This window comes from Onychomys torridus, chromosome 15 (genome assembly GCF_903995425.1).
Source record: "Onychomys torridus chromosome 15, mOncTor1.1, whole genome shotgun sequence".
Classification (NCBI taxonomy): Eukaryota; Metazoa; Chordata; class Mammalia; order Rodentia; family Cricetidae; genus Onychomys; species Onychomys torridus.
Window position 1 is genome coordinate 2,242,023 of NC_050457.1, and position 22,344 is coordinate 2,264,366.

A 22,344-nucleotide genomic window follows, 5' to 3' on the forward strand; every position below is an offset into this window, starting at 1 on the left:
GGGGTCCACGCTGTCACCAGGTAGCTGGCCCACAAACCTTTTTTGTCTATATGAGTAAAAGGTGAATCTGACACACAGCACACTGTGCAGCTTGTAGATGCCTCTGTGTATCACAGTGGGGTGGGAACCCACCATGCTGTGCTCAAGCCCAAATGCCATGGCATCTCTGCACCGAGGCCAGCATGAGAGACACAACTAAGAAGCCGCTTTTGGCTCCATTTATATGTTCTAAACCTCCTCCTTTTTTTTTAAAGCTTTCTCAGGTCTTATGTAGAAATTTCTGCCCCACATTGGTTAGGCACCAAATGTAACCAGAGGCTTTTCTCTCTCCAGCCTCATCCTGCAGCCACTTTTAAATAATCATTTAGAGGCTTATATTAATTATAAATGCCCAGGCTTATTACTGACTAGCTTTTACATTTAAATGAACCCATATTTATTAATGCCTAAATTACTTGATTCTGGTGACCAAATCAAGGCCTCCTGCATTGGAGATAAGCACTCTTCTGACTAAATCATATCCCTAGCCTGTCAAACAGCAAGTTACAAAACTAAACATCCTAACATTTAGTATAATTCAAAGACATGCTAATTTGATGCTTACATGATAAATAATGACGGGAGGAAAATATTTTTTTATTCTTTGAGAGTTTTATATAACGTATTTGGATCATACTCATCCCCTCTTCCATATCCACCTGTACATTGTGTCCTCAATACTGTCTTGAAGCAGATGTTCTGGTCCTGTGACTCTTTAGACTTTTTCCCTCTATTCTATGATGTCCCCTGAGCCTTAAGCATAGTGGTTGTGTTGTAAATGGATCCACTGAACCATTGGTCAGCTGTTCTCTGCATTTTGAGCAGTTATAGATTTATGTAATGGCCTCTGTGTACTGGAAAGAAGCTGTTTTGATGAGTGGTAAGAGATGCTTTTCTGTGACTACAAAGCTTTAAAATTCAGTTAGAAATTATGCGGCTTGGGAAAGGGGCGGCAGCAGGTGCCTCTCGAGGTTCTGTGGCTTTTGCAGCCATAGGTAGTTGGCTAAGTGGTGGTTTCCAGACATGAATCCCTTCCACTGAACAGGTCATAAGTTCAATTAGGTGACAGTTGGTTAACCCCAAGATGAGAGTACCACAATTGCAGCTGTTAGACAATCTTGCCGTTCTGGTCATTGCTGTGGTTTGTAGGCATCGCAGCCAGCTAGGCCTGTTAACTGCTGGCCTCCCTTGACTTCCATTTCTCCTCTGATACCATGGGGGTGGGGTTCTGTGTGAATTCCAGCCAGATTCCTCCACATCCTGCCTCCAAAGTGTGCAGTGTCTTCAGCGCTGGGAGGTCAATAGCAATAACCTATATTGCTTGGGGTGCTCTTGGATTCCCAAGACAAATAATTTGGAAGGTTTCCCAGGTCCAATACTGGGGTTTTTGATAGATAGTTGATGATTTTTCTGGAGGATCATTGTCACTCCAAATGGAGTAACTTTAATTAAATTAATTCACTATTTCTCTCTTTCTCTCTCTCTCTCTCTCTCTCTCTCTCTCTCTCTCTTAGTTAACATAAAATCATATAACCCCCTGTGACTTTTTCAAACATCTTTAGTGTGATTTATGCCTCATTTTCCCCTATCCCTCTGTGCTAGTCTCTCCCTCCTTCCTCAGGAGGTGTGTCTCTGCTACCCATTTCCCCCACAGAACTAGAAAATACAACACTGGGTGCCCAGACGCAGCCTCTGAGTAGGGCCTTCTCTGTCACTTCCCCAACCCCTCAGGAAGAAGTCTATTTTCTTTATTGAATGCTGGGATCTGCTGCACAAGCAAGACTAGAGTACAAGCCTCACAGTACACATTGCTGAGAGATGTTTGTTTAAAGAGCTACAGCAAGGGAATACACTGTACTAAACCTAGTTACTTGAGGTTAGACCACAGTCATCTTCCCCATCCTTTGTGACCATTGTTCCAGAAGTCTACAAAGACCCTTCGCAGCAACAACAACTTAATTCTCAGACACAATATGAATCCAATGGGGGCTATTCTCTTCCATTAGAGACTGATTTTCCATGAGCATCGTGAAGTCTCCTGTAGCAAACTCCTTAGAAATTTAAAGAGCCAGGAATAAAGAGCAAACCTTATTAAGAAAGGGAAAACCACAGAGCTTGATTTCCTTGTTTTCATGTGACATCTGCTGCATATTTGGTGAGGATGCCTCGGGATGGCAAGGGCAGAGTAGGAGGAGATGGGAACTCTTCCTGGAGAAGGGGCTTCGCCTTTCATGTGGGAACAACTCCTTGTTTATTGCATCCAACACTGATTTAGAGTTTTAGCAATAAAGCATGTGATACTTTTTAAGCTTTATGAAACATTGTTGAAATGACAGACTGGTGAGGTAGGATGAATAAAACTAATGTTATTATGGCATCAGAGGACACTGAAGTGCAAAATCAATAGTGACTAGGGCAATGCAGTATTGCTATAAATCACTTTCCTGACCTTATGAATACCCTGAGAAGGAATATGGAATTCCCCAGTGAAGTCTCAGGCCTCTGCTTTCTGCATTGACTTCCAAACCAGGTTATGTCCTCTTAATGACTTTCCCCCTCCCATATTACTGAGAGAAATAGAAGCAACTATAATGTCCAAATCTTGGTATCTTCCTGTCATTAAAGCTAAGGCCTACTTATGAGCTCCGTTTCCTTCCCTTCCCACTGGTCACTAAGCAAAATGCAACCTTGCTTCTCCCTTTATCCCAACCCTTTGCAAACACATGGAAGTTACAGGCTATGTCTCTCTTCTGTTACATACTATCTTCTCTATGCTAGATCATTCCAACCTCACACAAACGTGCTCTAGGTAGCCCTTTGCAAAACTTAATATGAGATGACTCTCAAAAAGTTTGATTGAAATGGACATCATGATTATAATAGGCTCTAGTACCTTCCTCTATTTTAGACAGTGGATCCTAGGGTCTTTCACATGCTAGGTGAGTGCAGTTTATGTACTATATTCTCATCAGGTTTTACCATTTCTTATCCTAAAAAACAAAAAAGAAGAAAAGCTATGTGTACTCCACATACATACTCTCGAACTCTCTCCTCGTTTCTTGGCAAGTCTTCACAGTGAGGCTTTCTGGGAGGTGTCTACAGTGAGTGTATCTGCTCTGCACTCTCACACATTCCCTAGTCCAAAGCTTCCATCCCTGCCACTGAACTGCAATTCCTCTTGTTAAGATCACAGCATCTGCTTGCCAGATCCACTGGCACTTTTTGAAAGGCTACCCTTTCTTCTCCCTCTCTTCTCACTCTCATGGTGTTCCTAATTTTTCTCCCAATGCCTGGTCTCCTTTTCCAGTGTCTTCCCTTAGACTTAACAGGATAAGTCCTGTTGGACTCCAGGGTTCTGTGTCCTAGCTCTCTCCATCCATTCCTGTAATACTGGGATTTGCAAACAGCAAGGACTCTCAGAACTATACCTTCTGTTCTGACACATAGCCTTCAGCATAGTATCAAATCCTGGCTGTCCAACAGATACCTTACAATTGTTTCATGATCCAAATATAACTCTTCATCTGTTCTTCTCCCAAATACAGTCTTTCTAATCTCTACCTTGACTTAATAAAATCTGACTTTTTATCCAGTTGCCCAGGACAAAACAAAAACAAAAACAAAAAACATATAGGTAAATCTTAGATTTGTTTTCCTACCTTCCAGGTAGTGGCATGTCTATTTCTAAATTTTGAATCTGTATTCTCTGCTCTTAACTATCAACAATCTGCAGACCCCTGAAAGGCTGGCTGGTTTCTCTTTTCTAATATATTCTGCCTAAGTGAATGTTTAAAAAATGACAGCTCTTAGATTATGTAATTCTTCTGGTTGAAACACTGTAATGTATCACAGCATCTAAAAAATCCCTGAAGAATTCTGGCTTCCAAGGTCCTCTGTGTAGCACAGCTACTACTATGACATCTTTCTAAGCTGACCACCATATCCACATTTCCTAGCAGCCCAGCCAGAGGAGCTGCTTTGCATCTTAATGTTACAGACACTGCTTCCTGATCCTCCATGATGCCTGGCAATTCGGCTTTGTGGTGTGTGCTGTCTGCTTCCAGGATGACCCTTACAACTTTTCTATGAACTGCGTTGTTTAGATATTGGTAAATGGGAGCTAGTGGGAGACTAGAAAGAAGGAATGAGAAGTGAGGGACCTCTTCCACATATTTCTCATGCTGTTGCTCCATGTCACACTTTTTAAATAGTGACCAGGTAGCTGGGTCTCCTGTTGTTTGGCTGTCCACCGGGCAGGTCCCTCCATAATCTCAAATGCTGACATCACCTCTGTCTCACAGTATTTCCCTACACTAGTAAAATCCCCAGTATCCTGTGATCCTCAGTTTCTCCTTCTCCTTTGTAGCCATTCCTCATATAAATTCCCAGTGGAGAAGTGATGTAAATCGAGTGAACAGTAAATAGGGCTCCCACACAAATTCCTAGAAAAAGAGTATAAAGAAACTAGAGAAAGAAGTGGGAAAACATTACTGGTTGGGAAGAAAGGGGATTTAGAGGGTAGAAGGAAATTAGCATTTATACAGTATCTACTAATGTACCAGCTACTTTATACCCAATTTAATAGTCAGCACCTAATGTGATGGACATTGCTAATGATAAAGAAACAGTATCTGAGGGTGTATGTAACTTACAGATGTCTACACAGTAACAGGATTCAAGTTTACAACACCCATCTGCCTGGTATGGACAGGCTCAGGAAAGTACATTATAGCTTCAATCCATGTTCAAACCACTTTAATTTTAAAAACAGATACATAAACTACCATTTCTGTGCTATGGCTTTTATCACTGTGGTAAGCACCTGATCCAAAGGAGGAAAGGTTTATTTTGGCTCATGGGTCAGTGGTTTTAGTCTGTGATCAGCTGCCTCCATTGTTTCCCAGCCAGTATAAGGCAGGAGGCTGTGTGAAACAGTTGCTCATACTCAGGCCAGTGAGGAAGGAAGGAGAGAGGGGGAAAGAAGAAAGACAGAGACAGGAATAGAGACACACTCTATGGGCAAGTTACCTTTCTTCTAACCAGGAACTGCCTCTAATTATCTGTCCCAATGTCATCAAATTATGACAGACTTCATGATGGAGTCACCTTTCAATGACTGGTCCCATCAGCTGAGGAACAAGCCTTCAGCACATGATTTTAAAACAGAATAATTCCTAAAGGATATACTATATACTCTTTATTTCTTACTATATAATTTATACTCTTAAACCAATAGCTCTCCATGTGAGAGAATTTGAGATACTTTTTCAAATTGATTCCCATGTTATTTTGTCTTTTCCCACTCACTCTATCCTTAACTAGCTGAAAGCCCATTATTCTGACCCACCCCCAATTAATTAAAAGACCATTATTTACACAGGTGAGAAAACAAAAATATTGCCACTAGGTAAACAAAGTGAGCCTTCGTTGTTCTTGTGGATTCCAAGCTCAGAATGAGCCAGTTCTCATGATTTATTCTGCTGTAAGGAGAGGTTGGGGAGTATGTCTGCCTGCCCCATGTATCAGCACAACCTACCAAGCTCTGGACTGGTATTCAGGTATGTGCTGTACACGGCATCAACAGAGGAAGATGGGCTAGCTTGCCTGGTCCTCCAAGCTCTTCACCTGCCCCAGTGCTGGTTGTTTTTTGCAGCATATCACCGCAGAGCCCCATGATCTTGAGAATTCTCAGTTCTGTCCCTGGCTTTCCACATTATGCCGTTAATGCTGGTTGTACAGAATTGAAGAAGAAAGGCTCTAAGCCCTCAACAGGTGGGGGCAATCACTATTCTCTGATGTTAATTTCCCCTGTTTAGTGGATTCAGATCAGGCCACTAAAACTTCTTCAACATTGCCTCTTTCCTTTTTTTTTTTTTTCTAGACTTTCCCCTACCCATAGACATCATATTCTCAGAACACTGAAAACACACAGAAATCATGGAAATGGAATAGCAATAAAGCTGTTGTTGGCATCACATAAAAAAATACTATGCAGTATTTACATGACAATTATTTCCAGAAACTTGGCAATTGTAATCATACAAATGATAAAATTGATTCCAGTCACAGTCCATCTTTGTTTGGAAAGGAAATACCAGTAGTGTTTAAAAAATGGTCTATTAAGGACCTTGGTTTGCTGAAGGTGCCTTATATGTTCTATTTGCTAATGCAGCATCTTGTTGGGGGAAAATAATAAGTGCAGCTTTTCTTTACCCCACATTATTTTTACTATGGATCTTTGGTGCAGGAAATAAAAAGCAGCTAATAGTCCATGGAGCATGTGGGATTGGTTTAGGCCAAGACAAGCCCTGGTGCTGCTCGCTGCCCCACCCCCTTTCCTGTGCTGTTTTGTCTATGCTGACCTTAGAACATTTCAACAAATATCTTTTAAGCTCAGGTGGAAATCAAGATGGTAACCCACTCTCATTCTTTAAGGGAGTAATTTATAACAGATGTGCTTTTTCAAAAAGGTATATGTTTTTCTTGTAAAATATTTGTTTAAAAAAAAATAGCCTCCGGATTTTACAAAGCAATTCTGACTGATGTTTGGAGATGCCACAAAGAGCATTGTTTTTACAATACTAACATGACTCCTTTCTCACTTAATTTGATTATAACTTAAGATTAGTTTTAGGGAAGAGCCAAGTTTAAAGTTGTCCAACAATGTAGTAAAAAATACCATATGTGATCATGGCTTTTTAACAGGGACTGAAAGAATCCCAGTTTGAATCCTGAGACATTGCTAGAAGTTATTTTCAACAGTGACGTCCTAGCCTCTCTCACCTTCAATTTCCTTATCTGTAAAATGGGACAGATACTTGCCCTTACCATCTTAAGTGGGGAGATGAAATTCAAATGCTTTAAAAGTTATAAAGCCTTAAAAATATGATTATTTTCATTTGCTTTTATCTATTGTAAAAAAATGACCAACATCTTGTGTCTATGTCTCTGTTGTCTCTGTGTATATATGTTTGTCTATGTCATTCTGTGTATGTATGTATGTATATGTCCCTGTATGTGTGTATGTCTATGTCCCTCTGTGTATGTGTGTATGTATGTATATGTATCTCCCTCTCTCCCTATTGAAAGGGAGAACCTTACCAAAACCTGTGCTAAAGGGCTGGTGCTCTAGCCCATGGGCAACTTCCTGCTGAACATGTACGAAGCCTTGGTTCCATTCCTAGCAGCACATAACTGAAAAAAAAATAACCAAACAAAACTGATACGAAGTAGATTGGTAACAGAGCTTATACTGTGCAAGATGAAATAATTCTGTCCCTAATTCAGCCACTAGGCTTGTTGAACAAATTACTGGCTCTACTGCAATATCTGACTTGCATTAGCACTGACAGATAAAATCATGTGATACCCATGACAAATGGTGTGTGTCTTGCGTGAGAATGGCCACTGGTCTGTGGAGGGCATACAACTTTCAGTAGGTGAGGAATATTGTAAACAGATGAGATTCCCATTCGGATGCCGTTTTTCAAACCCCAAATCTCAGGTGAGAACAATTATAGCTGGAAGCACCAAAGACTGTGAGCAGAGAATGGGAATGGTTCTGTTAGCCTTGAGTGACTGTGGTAAGGACAGAAGGAAGCCTGTAAGGCACAAATGTAAGAGAAAAAAGTGTTCTCTTTATGAAAACTTTATAAAAAGCTTTAACATTTATTGTTTTGGGGTGTGTGTGTGTGTGTGTGTGTGTTGTATGCCAGAGCAGGACTTTTGTATCCTGCTCTGTCACTCACCGCCTTATTCCCTCAAGACAGATTCTCTCAATGAACCTGCAGCTAGGCTGGCAGTCAGCAAGCCCCAACCCTGTCCCCCCCACACCCAACACAGATAGGGTCATGGGCATGTGCAGCCATGCCCAGCTTTTTATGTGGATCCTCAAGCCTGTGGAGCAAGAGCTCTTACCCCCGAGCCTTCTCTCCAGCCCCACATTCAATTCTGTAGTATTCCCTTTGCAGTCTCTTCAAACTGTTAGTAATATTACTGACTAATTAATATTTGCTAAATACCTTGGCTGTGTTCCAGATGTTTAAGGTAAGTGCTTCAAATAAATTAACTAATTAGATTATAAAATAATAATCACAGATTATGTCCCATTATTATCTGAATTTTACAGATGAAGTCTGATTTTTTTTGTAGATGCTATAGCTAAGATAATGATGGAGGTGGCATTTGAACCACACTTAGTAATAGCCAGTTACTTAGAATCTAGCTATCTTTTAATTAGATTATGGCCATCTAGATGATAAAGATGCAGTTGCCCTCTTGGTTCTACATCTGAAATTCTACACACATTTGAAAAGGAGATGACTCATATATAAAGAGTTTTTTCCTATACAAACATGAATTCATTATTTTAGCCTTTGTAACTTATTTCCCACTTGGTTATTTGGTGTCTGTCAAGGTTGGCCTGGAGACAGACCCTTGGCCTTTGTTTTCATTCTAAGTCTTGAAGGCAGGACTTTGGGGACAAAGGCCCATTCCAGTTGAGATGGAAGGTCTCTATAGGAAGGTATGCATCCTGCCTGCTAACAAGGAGAGTATCTGTTGATACACAGTTCTTAGAGAACTTTCAAGTGTTTTCTTGCATCATTAGGCTTAGGGATGTTTACATCTTCCTCAGGAGAAGTTTGGCTTCAGGAAGCTCCCTGACAACAGGTGTATTATACCATTGTGTACTCTCTGTAAGTTCTATCCTCATTTATTAGATAAATATTTTATGTGCAGACTTTTACAAATATTTATAATTGGAAGTTTCATGATTAGAAAATGTTCTGCTTTGATGCCATTTTCTTTATGATCTAAGGCATCTCTCTCCCAGTCTCACACAACACCCCAGCTTTCTGAGGTCCTAGCTCTCTCTCCTGTTCCCTACCTCCTCCTGTCTTCCTTTCTCCCTTCCCCTTAATTTTCTTGTTCTATTGACATCCTCTTTCCTTTTCTTTCTCTCCCTCCTTGCTTCCATCATAAAGCTCAGAGTACTGCCTGAGATCTAAAAATATGTTTCATATTTTCTAGCCCAAGTGATATTCTTGTCTAAATTATTGCTTTATAAGCATCTTTAACAACACAAGCAAACTCACAAAAGTGTTATTACAAATTGTCCTGAAAAGTCTAAGGCTACTTTGCATCAGAGGCAACAACAGCAGCAAAGAACAGAAATTTATTCAGGAAGGGTAAAAAAAAAAAAAAAAAAAGCAAAAAGCCAAAAAGAAGACAAAGGCTCTGCCCAGTTAGAATGGAAGGAAAAGATCTCCATGTAAACGTGCAAAGAATCACTTTCTCACATGGCATCTGACAGACAGGCAATAAGTTACCTGGAGCAGAAAAAAAATAAATCCAAAAAGGTCTCCTGAAGTCAGAAATTCACTTTAGTAATTCAATTTTTTAACAAAAGCCGAAAAGAATAAAAATAATTTTAATTAATTTTTAAATTCATAGTACTACTAACACTAGTTATTTATAAAAGGCTTATTTCTGCCAGGATTGTGCTAGGAGCTTTATGTGTATTGTCTCCAGCACCAGCCTAACCTTAACTATGCCTGAGATCTCAGTGTCTCAATGGAGTGCCTGTGCTTTAAGGCTAGTACCAGGGAAAGATTCAGGCCAAGTAACCTGGGTAAGATCTGATGTCATAGAAATCGTGGAAGACACTAGCTAAGATTCAGTCGCCAAGGGACTTTGAGTTGCCAAGCTTCTCTCTGTGAAAATTTCAGTATTCTAGATTTTGGGCTGAAATACAGTTTTCTATATCTGAAAAAAGAAGGAAATGTTGGCAGGGAAAACATCTGATCCCTTCTTAGTATGTCCCTAACCAATCTTTATGTCCTATCCAACATAGTTGCCATAGGTTAGAGGCACAGAACTGAATGCCATCTTATTGAATTATCTGTGGAAAGTGGGGGGCCAAATTGTCCTTAGCATAGGACATGGATCATAGAAAGCATAAACACATTCCAAATGCATGGATTCCATGCTCGTCCACAAAAGAGCTCTATAGTAAACTAGTTATATCTTGTCAACTGTCAACCTTATCAATGTTATGGCGATACAGCAAAATTTGAAAGAGAAGTAAAAGTTGACTAAAACCTGATTTTTGTGATGGTTTCTTAAACCTGTGGCCTGGTTTGGGGGCAGAGTTTATGTTTTACGTTTGCTCTCCTGTCATAAAATTCTGCCTCTCTCCTTTCTCTTTGGTTTCTTTTTCTTTTCTTTTCTTTTCTTTTCTTTTCTTTACCCCAGCCTCTTTTTCAATTCAAGACAGACACTTTCTCAAGTCTAGAAAGTGAAATACAATCAGTTTTGTAATAGTAATATTTGGAACAAACATTCTACATCTCTGTGATCAGCACGGCACAGGTGTTCAACAGATTTACTTTCTATGATGTCAGCAAGGTTGACAAGGACTGCTGTAGCAGACCCTAAATATATTAATGACTGGAGCAAGACGTAGTTCAACTTGAGGAGTGAGACCTGGAGTTCACATCCCTGATGCCTATCATGTTGGTGTCTCATTCTCATCTGGAACAAGACCAGTGGAAGGGGAAGAGGGGCAATCTGTCATTGTGCTTGCAAAGTCAATGAGCAGGATTCGCTCCATATGTAAGTGCATCCAGTCAGTCTTTGCCTGGCCTTTTGGTTTTTTCTTAAATTCTTGAAGATGAGAAGTAGCTACTCTTTAAGGAAGAATCTTGTGAATTTTTTTGTTATACCATGTGATAGTAAACTAGAGAGTCAAGATTCAAATTTCACAGTAATTGATGTTTTGTGTACAATTTGAACCTGATAAACAAACATTAAAAATTACATAGAATCTGAAGAAGTTATATAATTTAAAACTCACATGTTCTCAGATTTAGAGTTTAACTGTTTTCCATGGGTAACATTTTTTACATGTTGAAAGAAATATTAATCATTTTTTTAAATCAATGTCACTAGTGAGCCTTTGGATGATTAACTACTCTGTGTATTTCTTTCATCCAAACTGGCTTATAAAAGAAAGAAAAAAATGACAATAAAAGAAATGTTCCAATTTATTCCCTACTAATAAAGTATTGAACATTAGGGGGGAAATGTGAAATATTGGAATGCAACATAGAGCAATTCCATTACCCATTGCAGTTTTGGGTCATATACCGTACATAAAGAGTAATTACTTCATTGGCTGGAGACCACAGTAGAGGAATATGGAATCTGATGAAAGAGATTTTGCAGTAAAGATTTTACACCAATGCATTTGCTTCCCCAAACTTTACCAACCTTAAGGCAAGCCCCGCTTACTTTCTCTCTGAAGACAGGGTATGGGGGTGGCCGCAGGGTGAAAGTACCAGCGCAACAAAAAACGACTATCAGCTGAGCCACATTTTAGGAATCTATAAACAAAATTATACATCACTATTTGAATTTTTAAAGTATTCAAAGCTGTGCTTTTTAATGGCTTCAATGACACATCCTGTTGCTGAAGATCCTGTACTGCAGCATGTTGTTTACATTAATCCTGGTGATTCCTAACACATCTTCACTTCCTACCCTGGAATGAAATTTCTGGTCTTTATCTTCTTGCTGAAGAGTTTAGGGGCATGGTGAGACTCAAGGCTAGGCTATGGGTTATACAAATAAATGTTTCCTTCTCCCCTCTTGCTACAGAAGCTTTAGAGAGGAGAGATTGAAGCTCCCCAGTCATAGCCCAGTCCAAGCACCACCAGTTCTCTCTCAGCCTTAGTTTCTCATGGGCAATGGAGAAAAAATACTATAGGATGGCTATGAGCTTTGGGATCATAACATAGAAGCATTTTAAAGTACTCAGTTAACATGTATTTGCATCTTTTTTTTCAAAATTACTTAAAGCTTATTAAAGTACAAAATATGGAAAAGCCAAAGTAACCCACATTCTGTGATTCATTTAACTCTCTTCAGTGTTGCGGGGCGGGGGCGCTTCTAAACATAAAATGTTAATTTTATTGAAAAAATTAGAATTTATGTATTATATTCCTTTTTTACTTATTTGAAATAGATTATGATTGTAAGCATTTCATCATTAAAAACTAAATGTTTTCTGATTTCCAGACTAGTCATAGCTAATGTGTTAATGATTTTTTTTTTAATTTATAAAGAAAACTGCAACAGAAATGTTTGCAGGTGCTTATTGGGTGAGCATATTGGGAAGATCATCCCATCACTTGTAATATTTGTTGCTATTTTTTCTCAGCCTTTAAAAATTCTTTTTGGTAGTGTTGTAGCTCAAGGCCAGGGATTCACACATGCTTAGCACACACTATAGCACTGGCTGTAGCCCAGCCTAAAAGTTTTAAGTTTATGGTGACTTTTGATATAGTTTTTAATTTTATGAAATCACTGCTATCAAGTTTTTTCTCTGTGGGTTACTTTTTTAGTGCTTGTTTTTAGAAGGTTATTTCCTATCAATGAAAGTAAATATCTATATTGTCTTTTAATAATTCATTCATAGCTTTCAGCTTTTAAAGATTAGTTTGGAATGTATTTAGAACTATTTGACGTACATATTGATGTAGTCTTGTACTATTTAATAGAGTTAAGGGTTCATTTAAGGTAGAGTTTAGCATAATTTCCCCTAAGAATTATAGGCTCATTTACAAATCCCCTCTATATGAAGAAACCCTACTCCACTTTTTTGAGACAGGATCTCAAGTAGCCAGGGCTGGCCTTGAACTCTTGGTCATCTGACTCCACTTCCTGAGTTCAGGGATTGCAGGCATGCACCCAGCATGATGCCTTATTATACATCATTCTATCAATATCTGTGTCTCATTTTAATTAAGTAGCTGGTCTACAAAATGCTCTGTTATTTTTTTATAGAAATGTCTTGATATCACTTACATATTTATCTTCCAAGCAAATTTAGAAACACTTTAGCAAATTCTCTCCAGTTTTGTCTATTCCAAACATAAGGATTTGGTTGAAATTGCAATAAATCTGTACATTCAACCCCCTTAATATACTACATAATAATATAGACATATTTTTATGTTTTAATAATTTTTGAGGTTATACCAAAGTACTTTACTGTTGTTGTGAACGAACACACCCCTGAGCAGGAACCTTGTTCTCAGTCAACTCTTTACTGTATAAACAGCAAACGTGAACTTCTTTCTTTTTCTTTCCTTGGTGCTGAAGATGGAACTTAGGGATGTGTGTGTCTAAGCATGCAGTCTACCACTGACACATACCCCAGTCCTGCAGGGCTTTGTTTTTGTTTTGTTTTTTCTTTTGCTACACATAGAATAAATAATTTATAAGGACACTTTGCTTCACAGACATAAGAGAATTTAGCTGGTACTTAGAAGAGAATACTAAGGGTCATCTCAACTTTACAGTTATGAAAACAATTGGAAAGAGCCACTAGATATTTGCTTTATCTAAAATGTGCAATTAAATAAGATTACATAGGTGAAATTAATACTTTGTTAGGTAAAATGAAGAGGGAGAAATCATAAGAAGTGATGCATCTCAATCTGCCATGGAAGTGGAGGATGACTTTTGAATACAATGGAGAATGATGGGTATATCTAATTATTTCCCATATTTTGGGGTTTAGAGTATCCCTCATTTACCTCTCTTGAAAATCTTTTTTGACATTAGATGACTATTGTAAAAGATTTCTCTTATTGAAATTAAATTTAAAATAAAAACTGATTGGTATCCACAGTTATGATCCAGTTATAAAATTGCCTGTATGGTGTTGATCCCAGAGCACCGTGCGGTCCTTGGAAGAAGCCTTGCACCCGTGATTCACTTGTCCTTGGTTTCTAGGTGGCAGAGTGGCAAGATGCCAGCCCTGGCCAAGTATTCACAGTGCAGTGTTTGGACTCTTGTGAAATGAAAGTCAGTATGTAAATGTGCAACACGACATTATTACCCTAGTTTCCTGGCTGCTTTCAGCAAGCTACTAACTGCCACATGAGGTCTCAAGTGTTCTGGCATAGTATGCAAGTGTTCAAAAGAAGTTAAAGTAATGAAATTGGATCTATATTTCCATAGACATTCAAGCTGGCATGGAGAAATGGAGTCATGGAATCAGGGTTGGATGGTCTCCACCAAACAACCTAGGCAAGTGTCTGTGATGCCAGGCTACTAAGCTGAATTCCATCGTGAAAGGCCACCACTATTTCTTCCTCTGGGTCTAAAATTACAGAATATACACATTTCCCTAGATTCACACCATGCACAGGGTGCTTTATACTTAACCTCCTCCCACCCATTCCCTGGTATACAAGAATTGCTTAAGATTCAAGCTGAAGTATGTACAAAAAAAGGAAGTGTTAAAACTGGCTACCAGCACATGTGACTGTAGACTATCTGAGCATTGTCTGTATCTGATCTAGGAGTGTCCAATTAATGCACCTCAGTACTGTAGTCAGAAGTTTTTTGGTCCCGCCAGGCTGAGTCATTTTTTTAAAATCAGTAGTTACTGTTCCCAGGCAGTCTTGTTTGTGCCCAGTATTTTCTGCCATTGAACTGCTTGTTTGGTCAAGTCTAGGAATATAGTTCAATGGTAGCATTCTTTACAAAACCCCTGGTTCAATAGAAAACAACAACAAAAAAAAAATACAAGAAAATATGCAAAGACCCAAATAAGGTGCTGGAATCAAGAAACTGAGTTTCGGGCTGGGCTGTAGCTCAATTACTAGAGTGCTTGCCTAGCATGCACAAAAGTCCTGGGTTTGATCTCCAGAACCATATAAAACTGAGTGTGGTGTGATAAAACATGCCTGTAGTCCTAGCACTTAGGAGGGCAGTAGAGGATCAAGGATTCAGGTCATGCTCAGCTACACAATAAGTTCCCAGGAACCTGAACTACATAAGATCATGTCTCAAAGAGAGGGGGTTGGTGAAGAGGAGAGAGACCAGCTTGCCAAGAGGGTCTTGCATCAGGTTTGGCAACTCTTCCTCTCATTTCTACACACCACCCATAGCTCTACCTCCAAGTTCCTGTTCATCAGCATAAGAGCAATAGAATTCATGTTTCTTGAATTGCAGCCATCTGGTATATTCCTCCTGTCGTTTTTCCTGAAATTTTCATGAGCTCCAAATATCCATTTGCATAAATATAGAGATGAAGTTTACTTAATGTTAAAAATGCAAGAGAGGGACAGTCCAAAGAATCAAGCAAGAACCAATATATACCTTTTACTCATTCAGAATTTCTTTTTTTTTATTGCATTTTAGGATGGTGAAAAAAAAGGATTTATAAATAAAATCTATGCCATTCAAGAAGTCTGTGTCAGTGTCCAGAACATCCTAGATGAAGTGGCTTCCTTTGGCGAAAGGATAAAGAAGTGAGTGGTGCTGACATGTGAGCCCTGGCCTTTTATGGGACAGACTCTATGACTCAGAATGAAATGCTGACAGAACTCACATTCTGTCTGGCACAAGTCACTCTTGGATAATATATTGTTCAGGTTCCTCATAATTTATTTTGTTTTTGTGAGTCCTTGATTTTACAATGGTTCTGTCAATTTCCTGCCTTAAGTTTAGAACATATTGGTTGGAAAGAAGTCATAATTGTCACTTTGAAGAAATAACACTGTCCTGTGTTTTAGCATACTTTTTCATGCTTTGTTCTTAAAAAGAATATGAAGTCATGGTAGAAAGATAATCTAACCTAATACATTTCAGGTAATCAAGACACCTATACTGTATGTGTGTGTGTGTGTATATGTGTGTGTGTGTGTGTGTGTGTGTGTGTTATGTATCAAATATATACACCAAGTTTAATATTAATTAAGAAATAAGGCATATTTCATCACTTAGAAAAATCAGATTGTTTTCAATTATAAAAGAATTCTCTTTAATTAAAAGTATTCTTTAGATTTATTTAAGTGTTGTGCCTTCATGTATGTATGTAGACCACATGTGTGCCTGGTGCCCATGCATGTCCCTTGGATGGAGTTGCAGGTGGTTGTGAGTCATCATGTGGGTGCTGAGAATTGAAACTGGCTCATCTGCCAAAACAAATGTCCTTCACAACTGAGTAAATGGTCCAGCCCCGTTTGTGTTGGTTTCTTTGGTTGGTTTTGTTTTGTGTGTGTACATGTCTTTTGTGTTTGTTTTTGTTTCTGAGACAGGTTCTCACTGTGTAGCTCTGGCTGGTCTGCAACTCACAGAGATCCACTTGCCTGTTTCCCCATTGCTGAGATTAAAGGCATGGGCCACTTTGCCCAGCTGGAATTCATATTCTTAATCTCACATGATTTTCTTTTAAATAATTTTATTTACTAATACATTTTGTTTGATTGCTTTCTTTTGGGACAGTGAGTGTCTCATGCATCCCAGGCTGGCCTTGAATTTACTATGTAGCCAAGGATGAGTTTGGACTCCTGATCCTCCTGCCTCTACTTCAAGAAAGTGTGAGCTTGAGTTTGTTCTGGCTACATATTGAGAACCTGTCTCAACAAAATCTACTTTTTGAAAAGCCTGACTCCAAAGGTTACTAAAAAACAGGGCAACCAGGTTGATCCAAGTTTGGTTCTCCTATTAGATACAATAACTGTAGGACATAGTTGATCTAGAAAGACAGCAAAGGAGTGCTGAGACCAGTCATGTGCTATCGTACTTGGTTACTAATATACTTTTGAAATGAGTACTTTCTTCAGAAAATACAATAGTGTGTTGATAGTAACTGACAATTAGTTCAAGATATCCTGAGGCTTCCCACTAGCCAGCTATTTGTTGACTGGCCTATAACAATTGCCACTAACTAGTTAAGAAAGGCTGCTCTCCAGCTGGACAAGCCTGGACTTTCCAAGTTGCATATCTACTCTTTATTATTCATGACCAGTAATATTCTGCAGACCTAGATCCTTGGACACACACAAAACTTAAAAAGAACAGATTATTTAAACCAAAAGTAAGAGTCATCATATGGTACTGTTCATGTTGCAAGGGATAATGCATTTTATTTTGTATACATTTTAATTTAATGCATTTCCATGTATACATCAGTGCTGAGTTTCAACTTTTCTGTGTGCTACACAAAATCACCCCTTTCACCCCTAAATGTATCTCTATGCATTGTCTCACAATTCTAAAGACTAAGTCATATCCTTCTCTCTCCTTTCACCTCTGTTCTTGTAATAACCCTCCCTGGCCCCTTTGCCTAGCACTAGAGCATGAAACCCTAAATTTGGGGTCTATCTTTACTGAGCATTGTCACACTGTATGCTGACACATGTGACTGCTTCATTTACCCCAGAACCTGCTAGCTTCGAGCTCTCTTCACTAGTTTGGTAGGCAATCAGTCAGTGTCCACTGCTGTCTTACAACGTTCTGTGAACCGGCCTTCCTGTTACCAGTCAGTAGCTGCTCAGTAACCTGAAGACCCACCAGCTAGCTCTCCTGCTCCCGTCTACTTCCTCCCTTTGGACTCTTTTCCTAGCTTATCCCAGACACATGACAGAGAGTGCTCTTCTGTGCTCAAAGTACATGGAGCAAGCACAGGCAGCACAGACTATTTCTTACTGCCCAGGCATTATTGCCTAGGCTTATCGCCTAAGCAAGGGCAATAACAGCAAGTGACATTTCACAAAGCTAACTGTCCTGTCTTCCTTCCCTGATTTCTAGTTCCACTTAAAACAAAGCTGAACAGAGAGCAAGTCTTCCTAAAAGGAATTCTAAAAGTCAAGGCTCACACAGTGCTCCAAGATTTGCACTTACAATTACTGCACACATCTATTCCCAGTGTGGGAATATGGAGTTTGGGAGAGGATGAATGGTGGGTCCTGTGTCCCATTGTATAAAATTTAAAAATAAACAAGGATGGATACTAGTTTTCGTATCAGAAAATAACAAAAAATATTTTTACTATATAGGGAGGTATCAAGTTGTGCAATGACTTTAGACCATAAAGTCCCTGGGACACCCGGGTGGGACTGGCAGTAAGATCCTTTACCTGGGTCTGTGTTCATGAATGAAACAGATTATAACTAACAATCCTCTGACAACCAACTGTTAGTCAAAACCACATTTACTTTAACCATCGTTTAGAGCAGCGTTAAGTGCTCACTTTACTGATTGTTCCTTTTCCATTCAGTACTTTCAACTGGACTGTCCCATTCTTAAGCTGGCTGGCCATTGTAGCCCTCTGTGTGTTCACAGTTATTCTGTACTTCATCCCACTGAGATACATTGTTCTTGTCTGGGGTAAGTAAAGCTTTCTAAAGAACAACAAACCCCCCACCTGTTTTAGCAGCTAAGAACAAACTGTTTTAAGAGGTGAGTTATATCATCAGTAGTTCTCAATATTTATGGTCATGTAGGTACTCCTTGATGAAAAGAGACAGGTCAGTTAAAAAAATCACACCAGCATAAAGATTTAGGTCTAACTGTAAAATGCATTTTTCTTAGCTGGCACCACTGCCTCCATCATACCATAAACATGTACTGGTACAGATTCTTCATACATCAAAGTGTAACTTGGTCTAGATACCACTGATTTATTTTCACCACTTAAATGCCAACGGAGGCACTTTAAGCCATGCGGTACGTTTAGGACAATACACCTTTTGCTGCAGTATTTTATTTTGTGGATGTGACTGTAAACATGGTACTATTGCCCGTTGAAAAGGTCACTTTTAGGATTCAGGAAAAGTCTTACTAGCATTTACAGGCTCCATAGGAACAACCATAAAGCCCACTGAGTAAGAACGCTCTCAGAAAAGTTTACTTTAAAGGCAATTTCCCACTAATATTTATGCATTTTGCCACATGTGTCCAACAGTCCTCTGACCCTAGAACCCACTGAGGAGGTTTCAGCAATATGAAGAACTAAAACTGAATTTTCCTTCTGTTTCTTCTTTCTTGGTGAAATTTTTGGTGTAGAAAACCCAATCTTCAGTCCTTATAATCCACCAAGATATAGAAATATTTTCTATTTGCCTCTCACCAATGTACACATGCATCAAAGATTGCTAAACTAAAAAAAAATTCAAGGATGAAAAATGGGCCTTGACTTAAGAAAACATGCTTACATTGTAAATAACAGAATTACAGAGGTTTTATCTATCTATCTATCTATCTATCTATCTATCTATCTATCTATCTATCTATTTAGCCTCCCAAATTGTTTAAAGAAATGTACTAGAAGAAAGTGAATTAAGAACAACAGTCTCCATCCAAACTAGTTTTAAGATTCATGTTTTGGGGGCTGGAGAGAGCTTGGCAGTTAAGAGTATTTACCAATCTTGCAGAAGACCCAGTTTTGGTTCCCAGCACCCACACAACTCCAGTCCCAGGAAGCTCACTGCTCTAGTCTGTCCTCTAGAGGCCTGAGATGCGTGCATGTACACGCATGCTTGCACATGCACATGCGCGCGCACACACACACACACACACACACACACACACACTCACACATTTTTAAATCATAAAAATTTTCTGTTTTCTTTCTCCTTTGGCCCACATTACATTTTCCCTGTTAGTCTTTACAGTCACTAGTATGAATTACCTCTAGGCCCTAGATGGAGGGCCGAGGAAGTAGTGTTGATAGTTTCCTTTCTCAATTTCTACCATTTATAGAGATTCGATTAAGTTACCACCTTTCCTATTCAAAAGGATAGGACTTCTTAAATTTTCTTTCTTTTTTTAACTATATTCTAGTCTATTAAGCCTTAATGTTTTATCCATTTCTCTGACACTCAATATAGATACTGTTTCACTGAAGAGTTTTGGGCAGAGAATTATCATACCTTTCTAGAGTCAGACTTGCAGAACCACTATTGCCATTTGGTGAAGAAACCCTCCTCCACACTGACCTTCCTCACTCAGCTTTTCTGAAACTGAAGCCTAAGGCAGACACCTGGTTATGGAGGTTTTAGGGTCACCTGTATGGCCTCAGTGGCTAGCTGTCTTAAAAATGATTTTACAGGATGTGTTTGAGCCTTGCTTCATCAAATGAAAAAAGTTAAAAATCTATTACTTTAGTGGTAGGTGATTGCTGAAATGTTGAGAAACCTAAGCTGTAGGTTTCCTGACTGGAAAGAGACCAAGACCAGGTGACAGAAGTTCACTCCGCAGGAATGCCTTAGTGAACAAATGAAGATCCCCAGTCTGTTCCTCAGTTTGCACCAGTGTGTTGATTTAATGCAAAGCTGAATACTTCCCCCCAAAAAAAATTATGGCAATATTTTTCATTTCAATTTAAACAAACAACCAACCATCAAAGTCATGTGACTTAGAAACATTTAGCTCGCTTTGTAACAGAAGTAACTCTGCCCCCTAAAACATATCTTTGGAAAAGAGGAAAATAATAAAGTAATAGATTACCTAACAATCTCAACCTAGAAATGTAGGCAGACAAGCCTTATCATTACTAAAACACAAAAACAAATCATCTTGGACCACAACACTGAAAATTTGGTAAGGAAGACACTCTTCATCCATTTTAGGTATCCCCTTTGTTTTCACAACCCTCACCTCCTGGAAAGAAGCTAGTGAATCATCAGGAGAAAGAGCAAGCAGCAGATTAGCTGCAGAAGTTGAAAGGAGGTGGTGTATTAGGCCATCTGGTCAAGGTTAGGGGTTAGCACACAGTTGATGTTCAAATCACCGTAATACTTTCTCCAGAAATGTGCTTTGCCTAACTCCACACTCAATAATGAACTCAATAATGTTTGAAATGTCACTTTTTTAGGAATTAATAAATTTACAAAAAAGCTTCGGAGTCCATATGCAATTGATAACAATGAACTACTTGACTTCCTTTCCAGAGTCCCTTCAGATGTACAAGTGGTATGTACATTTCATTATTATCGTGCTTACTTTGGTGTAGTTTGACACTGGGTTTTAAGTTTTAAACTCTTTAATGTCAAAGGTCATAGAAGAGTCTGGTAAAGTTAATAAAGCCTATTGCAGATTTTGGCAGGACTTTAGTCAAATAGACATTAATCTAGAAAAACCTATGAAGAATGGAGAAGAGGAGATTGAAAGTCAGTCATCATGTGGCTTTTAGGGAGAATGTACCCCAAGCTCAGCTGAGTTTGTGAAGAGATATCATCAAGCTCTGAGCAGAGAAAACATTAGTTTAAATGTAGATGATAAAAGCAAAATCGGTGGTTAGAAACTATTTGTGCATATTGCATAAATTTAATAAATTTTAAAGAGGCATGTTAATGTATATTTTAGATTAGAGAGAAAAAGTTTACATTTGAAATACTGTAGCATACCTTACAAATCCTTTTGGCTAAACACATATTAGTAGACTGATTTCAAAGTGTTATAAGAAAGGTTTTTAATCACAATATTGAGGGTAGGTTGTAGTGATAGCAATTTACATTAAAGTCAGTTGAATTTTTCATTTCGCATATACAACAATGGGTTGGGTGAAGATTAAGACTGTATTTAACTAACAATAAACTGCAAAGAACCATTATCCAGCTCTTCAAAAGTAGAGATAGATTTTCTTTCTTTGCATTGTGTTCCGGTCAGTAACAGTCACAGTCCATTAGCGAAGTTCACACGGGGCTTCAGGCAATTTCTGGCAGGGTTTCCCCTTGACCCTGTCTCTAGCCCCCTGCTGTTTTCTGCACCAGCTGGAGCTCCCGCTTGGTTTCTAGAACAACACAGCCCACCCCCACCCACCCCCACTCACCCAAAGCAGTCTCTCATTCCTTAGCTTTTCCTTCTTTTGCCAGGAAGTGGCCACCTGACCAGTTTTGTTCTGAACTGTTTAAACAGGTGCAATACCAAGAACTGAAAGCAGACCATTCTCATAGCCCATATAAAAGGAAGAAAAACAACCTTGGCTAGCCAGCTCCAGCACTGAGGAGACAAGCATGCTTGGGAAGATAAAAGAAAAGCCCTTCAGCCTCGCAGCATTTCCTTTCTTTCTGCTTTTTATTTATTTTCCCTTTTTTTATCATGATCGAGAAAATTGTAAATAGTGTACAAAAGGAATATGTCTTTGAAAATATACTTCCATTGTACAGTCTGAACTTGATAAAAGATTTTAGCTAGTGGAGTGTGGAAGCCTTGTTAGCTATAGATAATATAACTGACTGAAAGAATAAAAAATAATGGTTATAAAACTGGAACAAATTTCTTGAATTACAAGTGAAAGAACCAGAATATCAGATTAAATGCTCAATTGTACTCTGATTAACCCTATATAAAATATAAATACTAATTTGATCTTTAGGTTAATTGTTATGTGACTATTTCTTATCTGAAAAGTAATTCATTAGTTTTTTTTAATGGTTTTGCATTTCAAAAGGGGGGAACCCCAAAGTTTAAATAATGGAAATGTTGCATTTCAATTTAATA

The 22,344-nt window shown here is 38.7% G+C and overlaps 1 protein-coding gene across 2 annotated transcripts in view; it reads left to right on the plus strand.

The window, feature by feature from the left end:
• Positions 1-21,852, plus strand: part of Mctp1 (multiple C2 and transmembrane domain containing 1) — a 583,339-nt gene extending 561,487 nt beyond the window's left edge. For both annotated transcript variants that reach the window (XM_036206958.1, XM_036206959.1), the window contains 4 exons: positions 15,256-15,365; positions 18,119-18,228; positions 20,717-20,814; positions 21,760-21,852. In XM_036206958.1, coding sequence (XP_036062851.1) covers positions 15,256-15,365; positions 18,119-18,228; positions 20,717-20,814; positions 21,760-21,831 — 390 coding nt within the window. In that variant the 3' untranslated portion in view covers positions 21,832-21,852. The remainder of the gene's footprint in view (positions 1-15,255; positions 15,366-18,118; positions 18,229-20,716; positions 20,815-21,759) is intronic.
• The last annotated feature ends 492 nt before the right edge of the window (positions 21,853-22,344 follow it).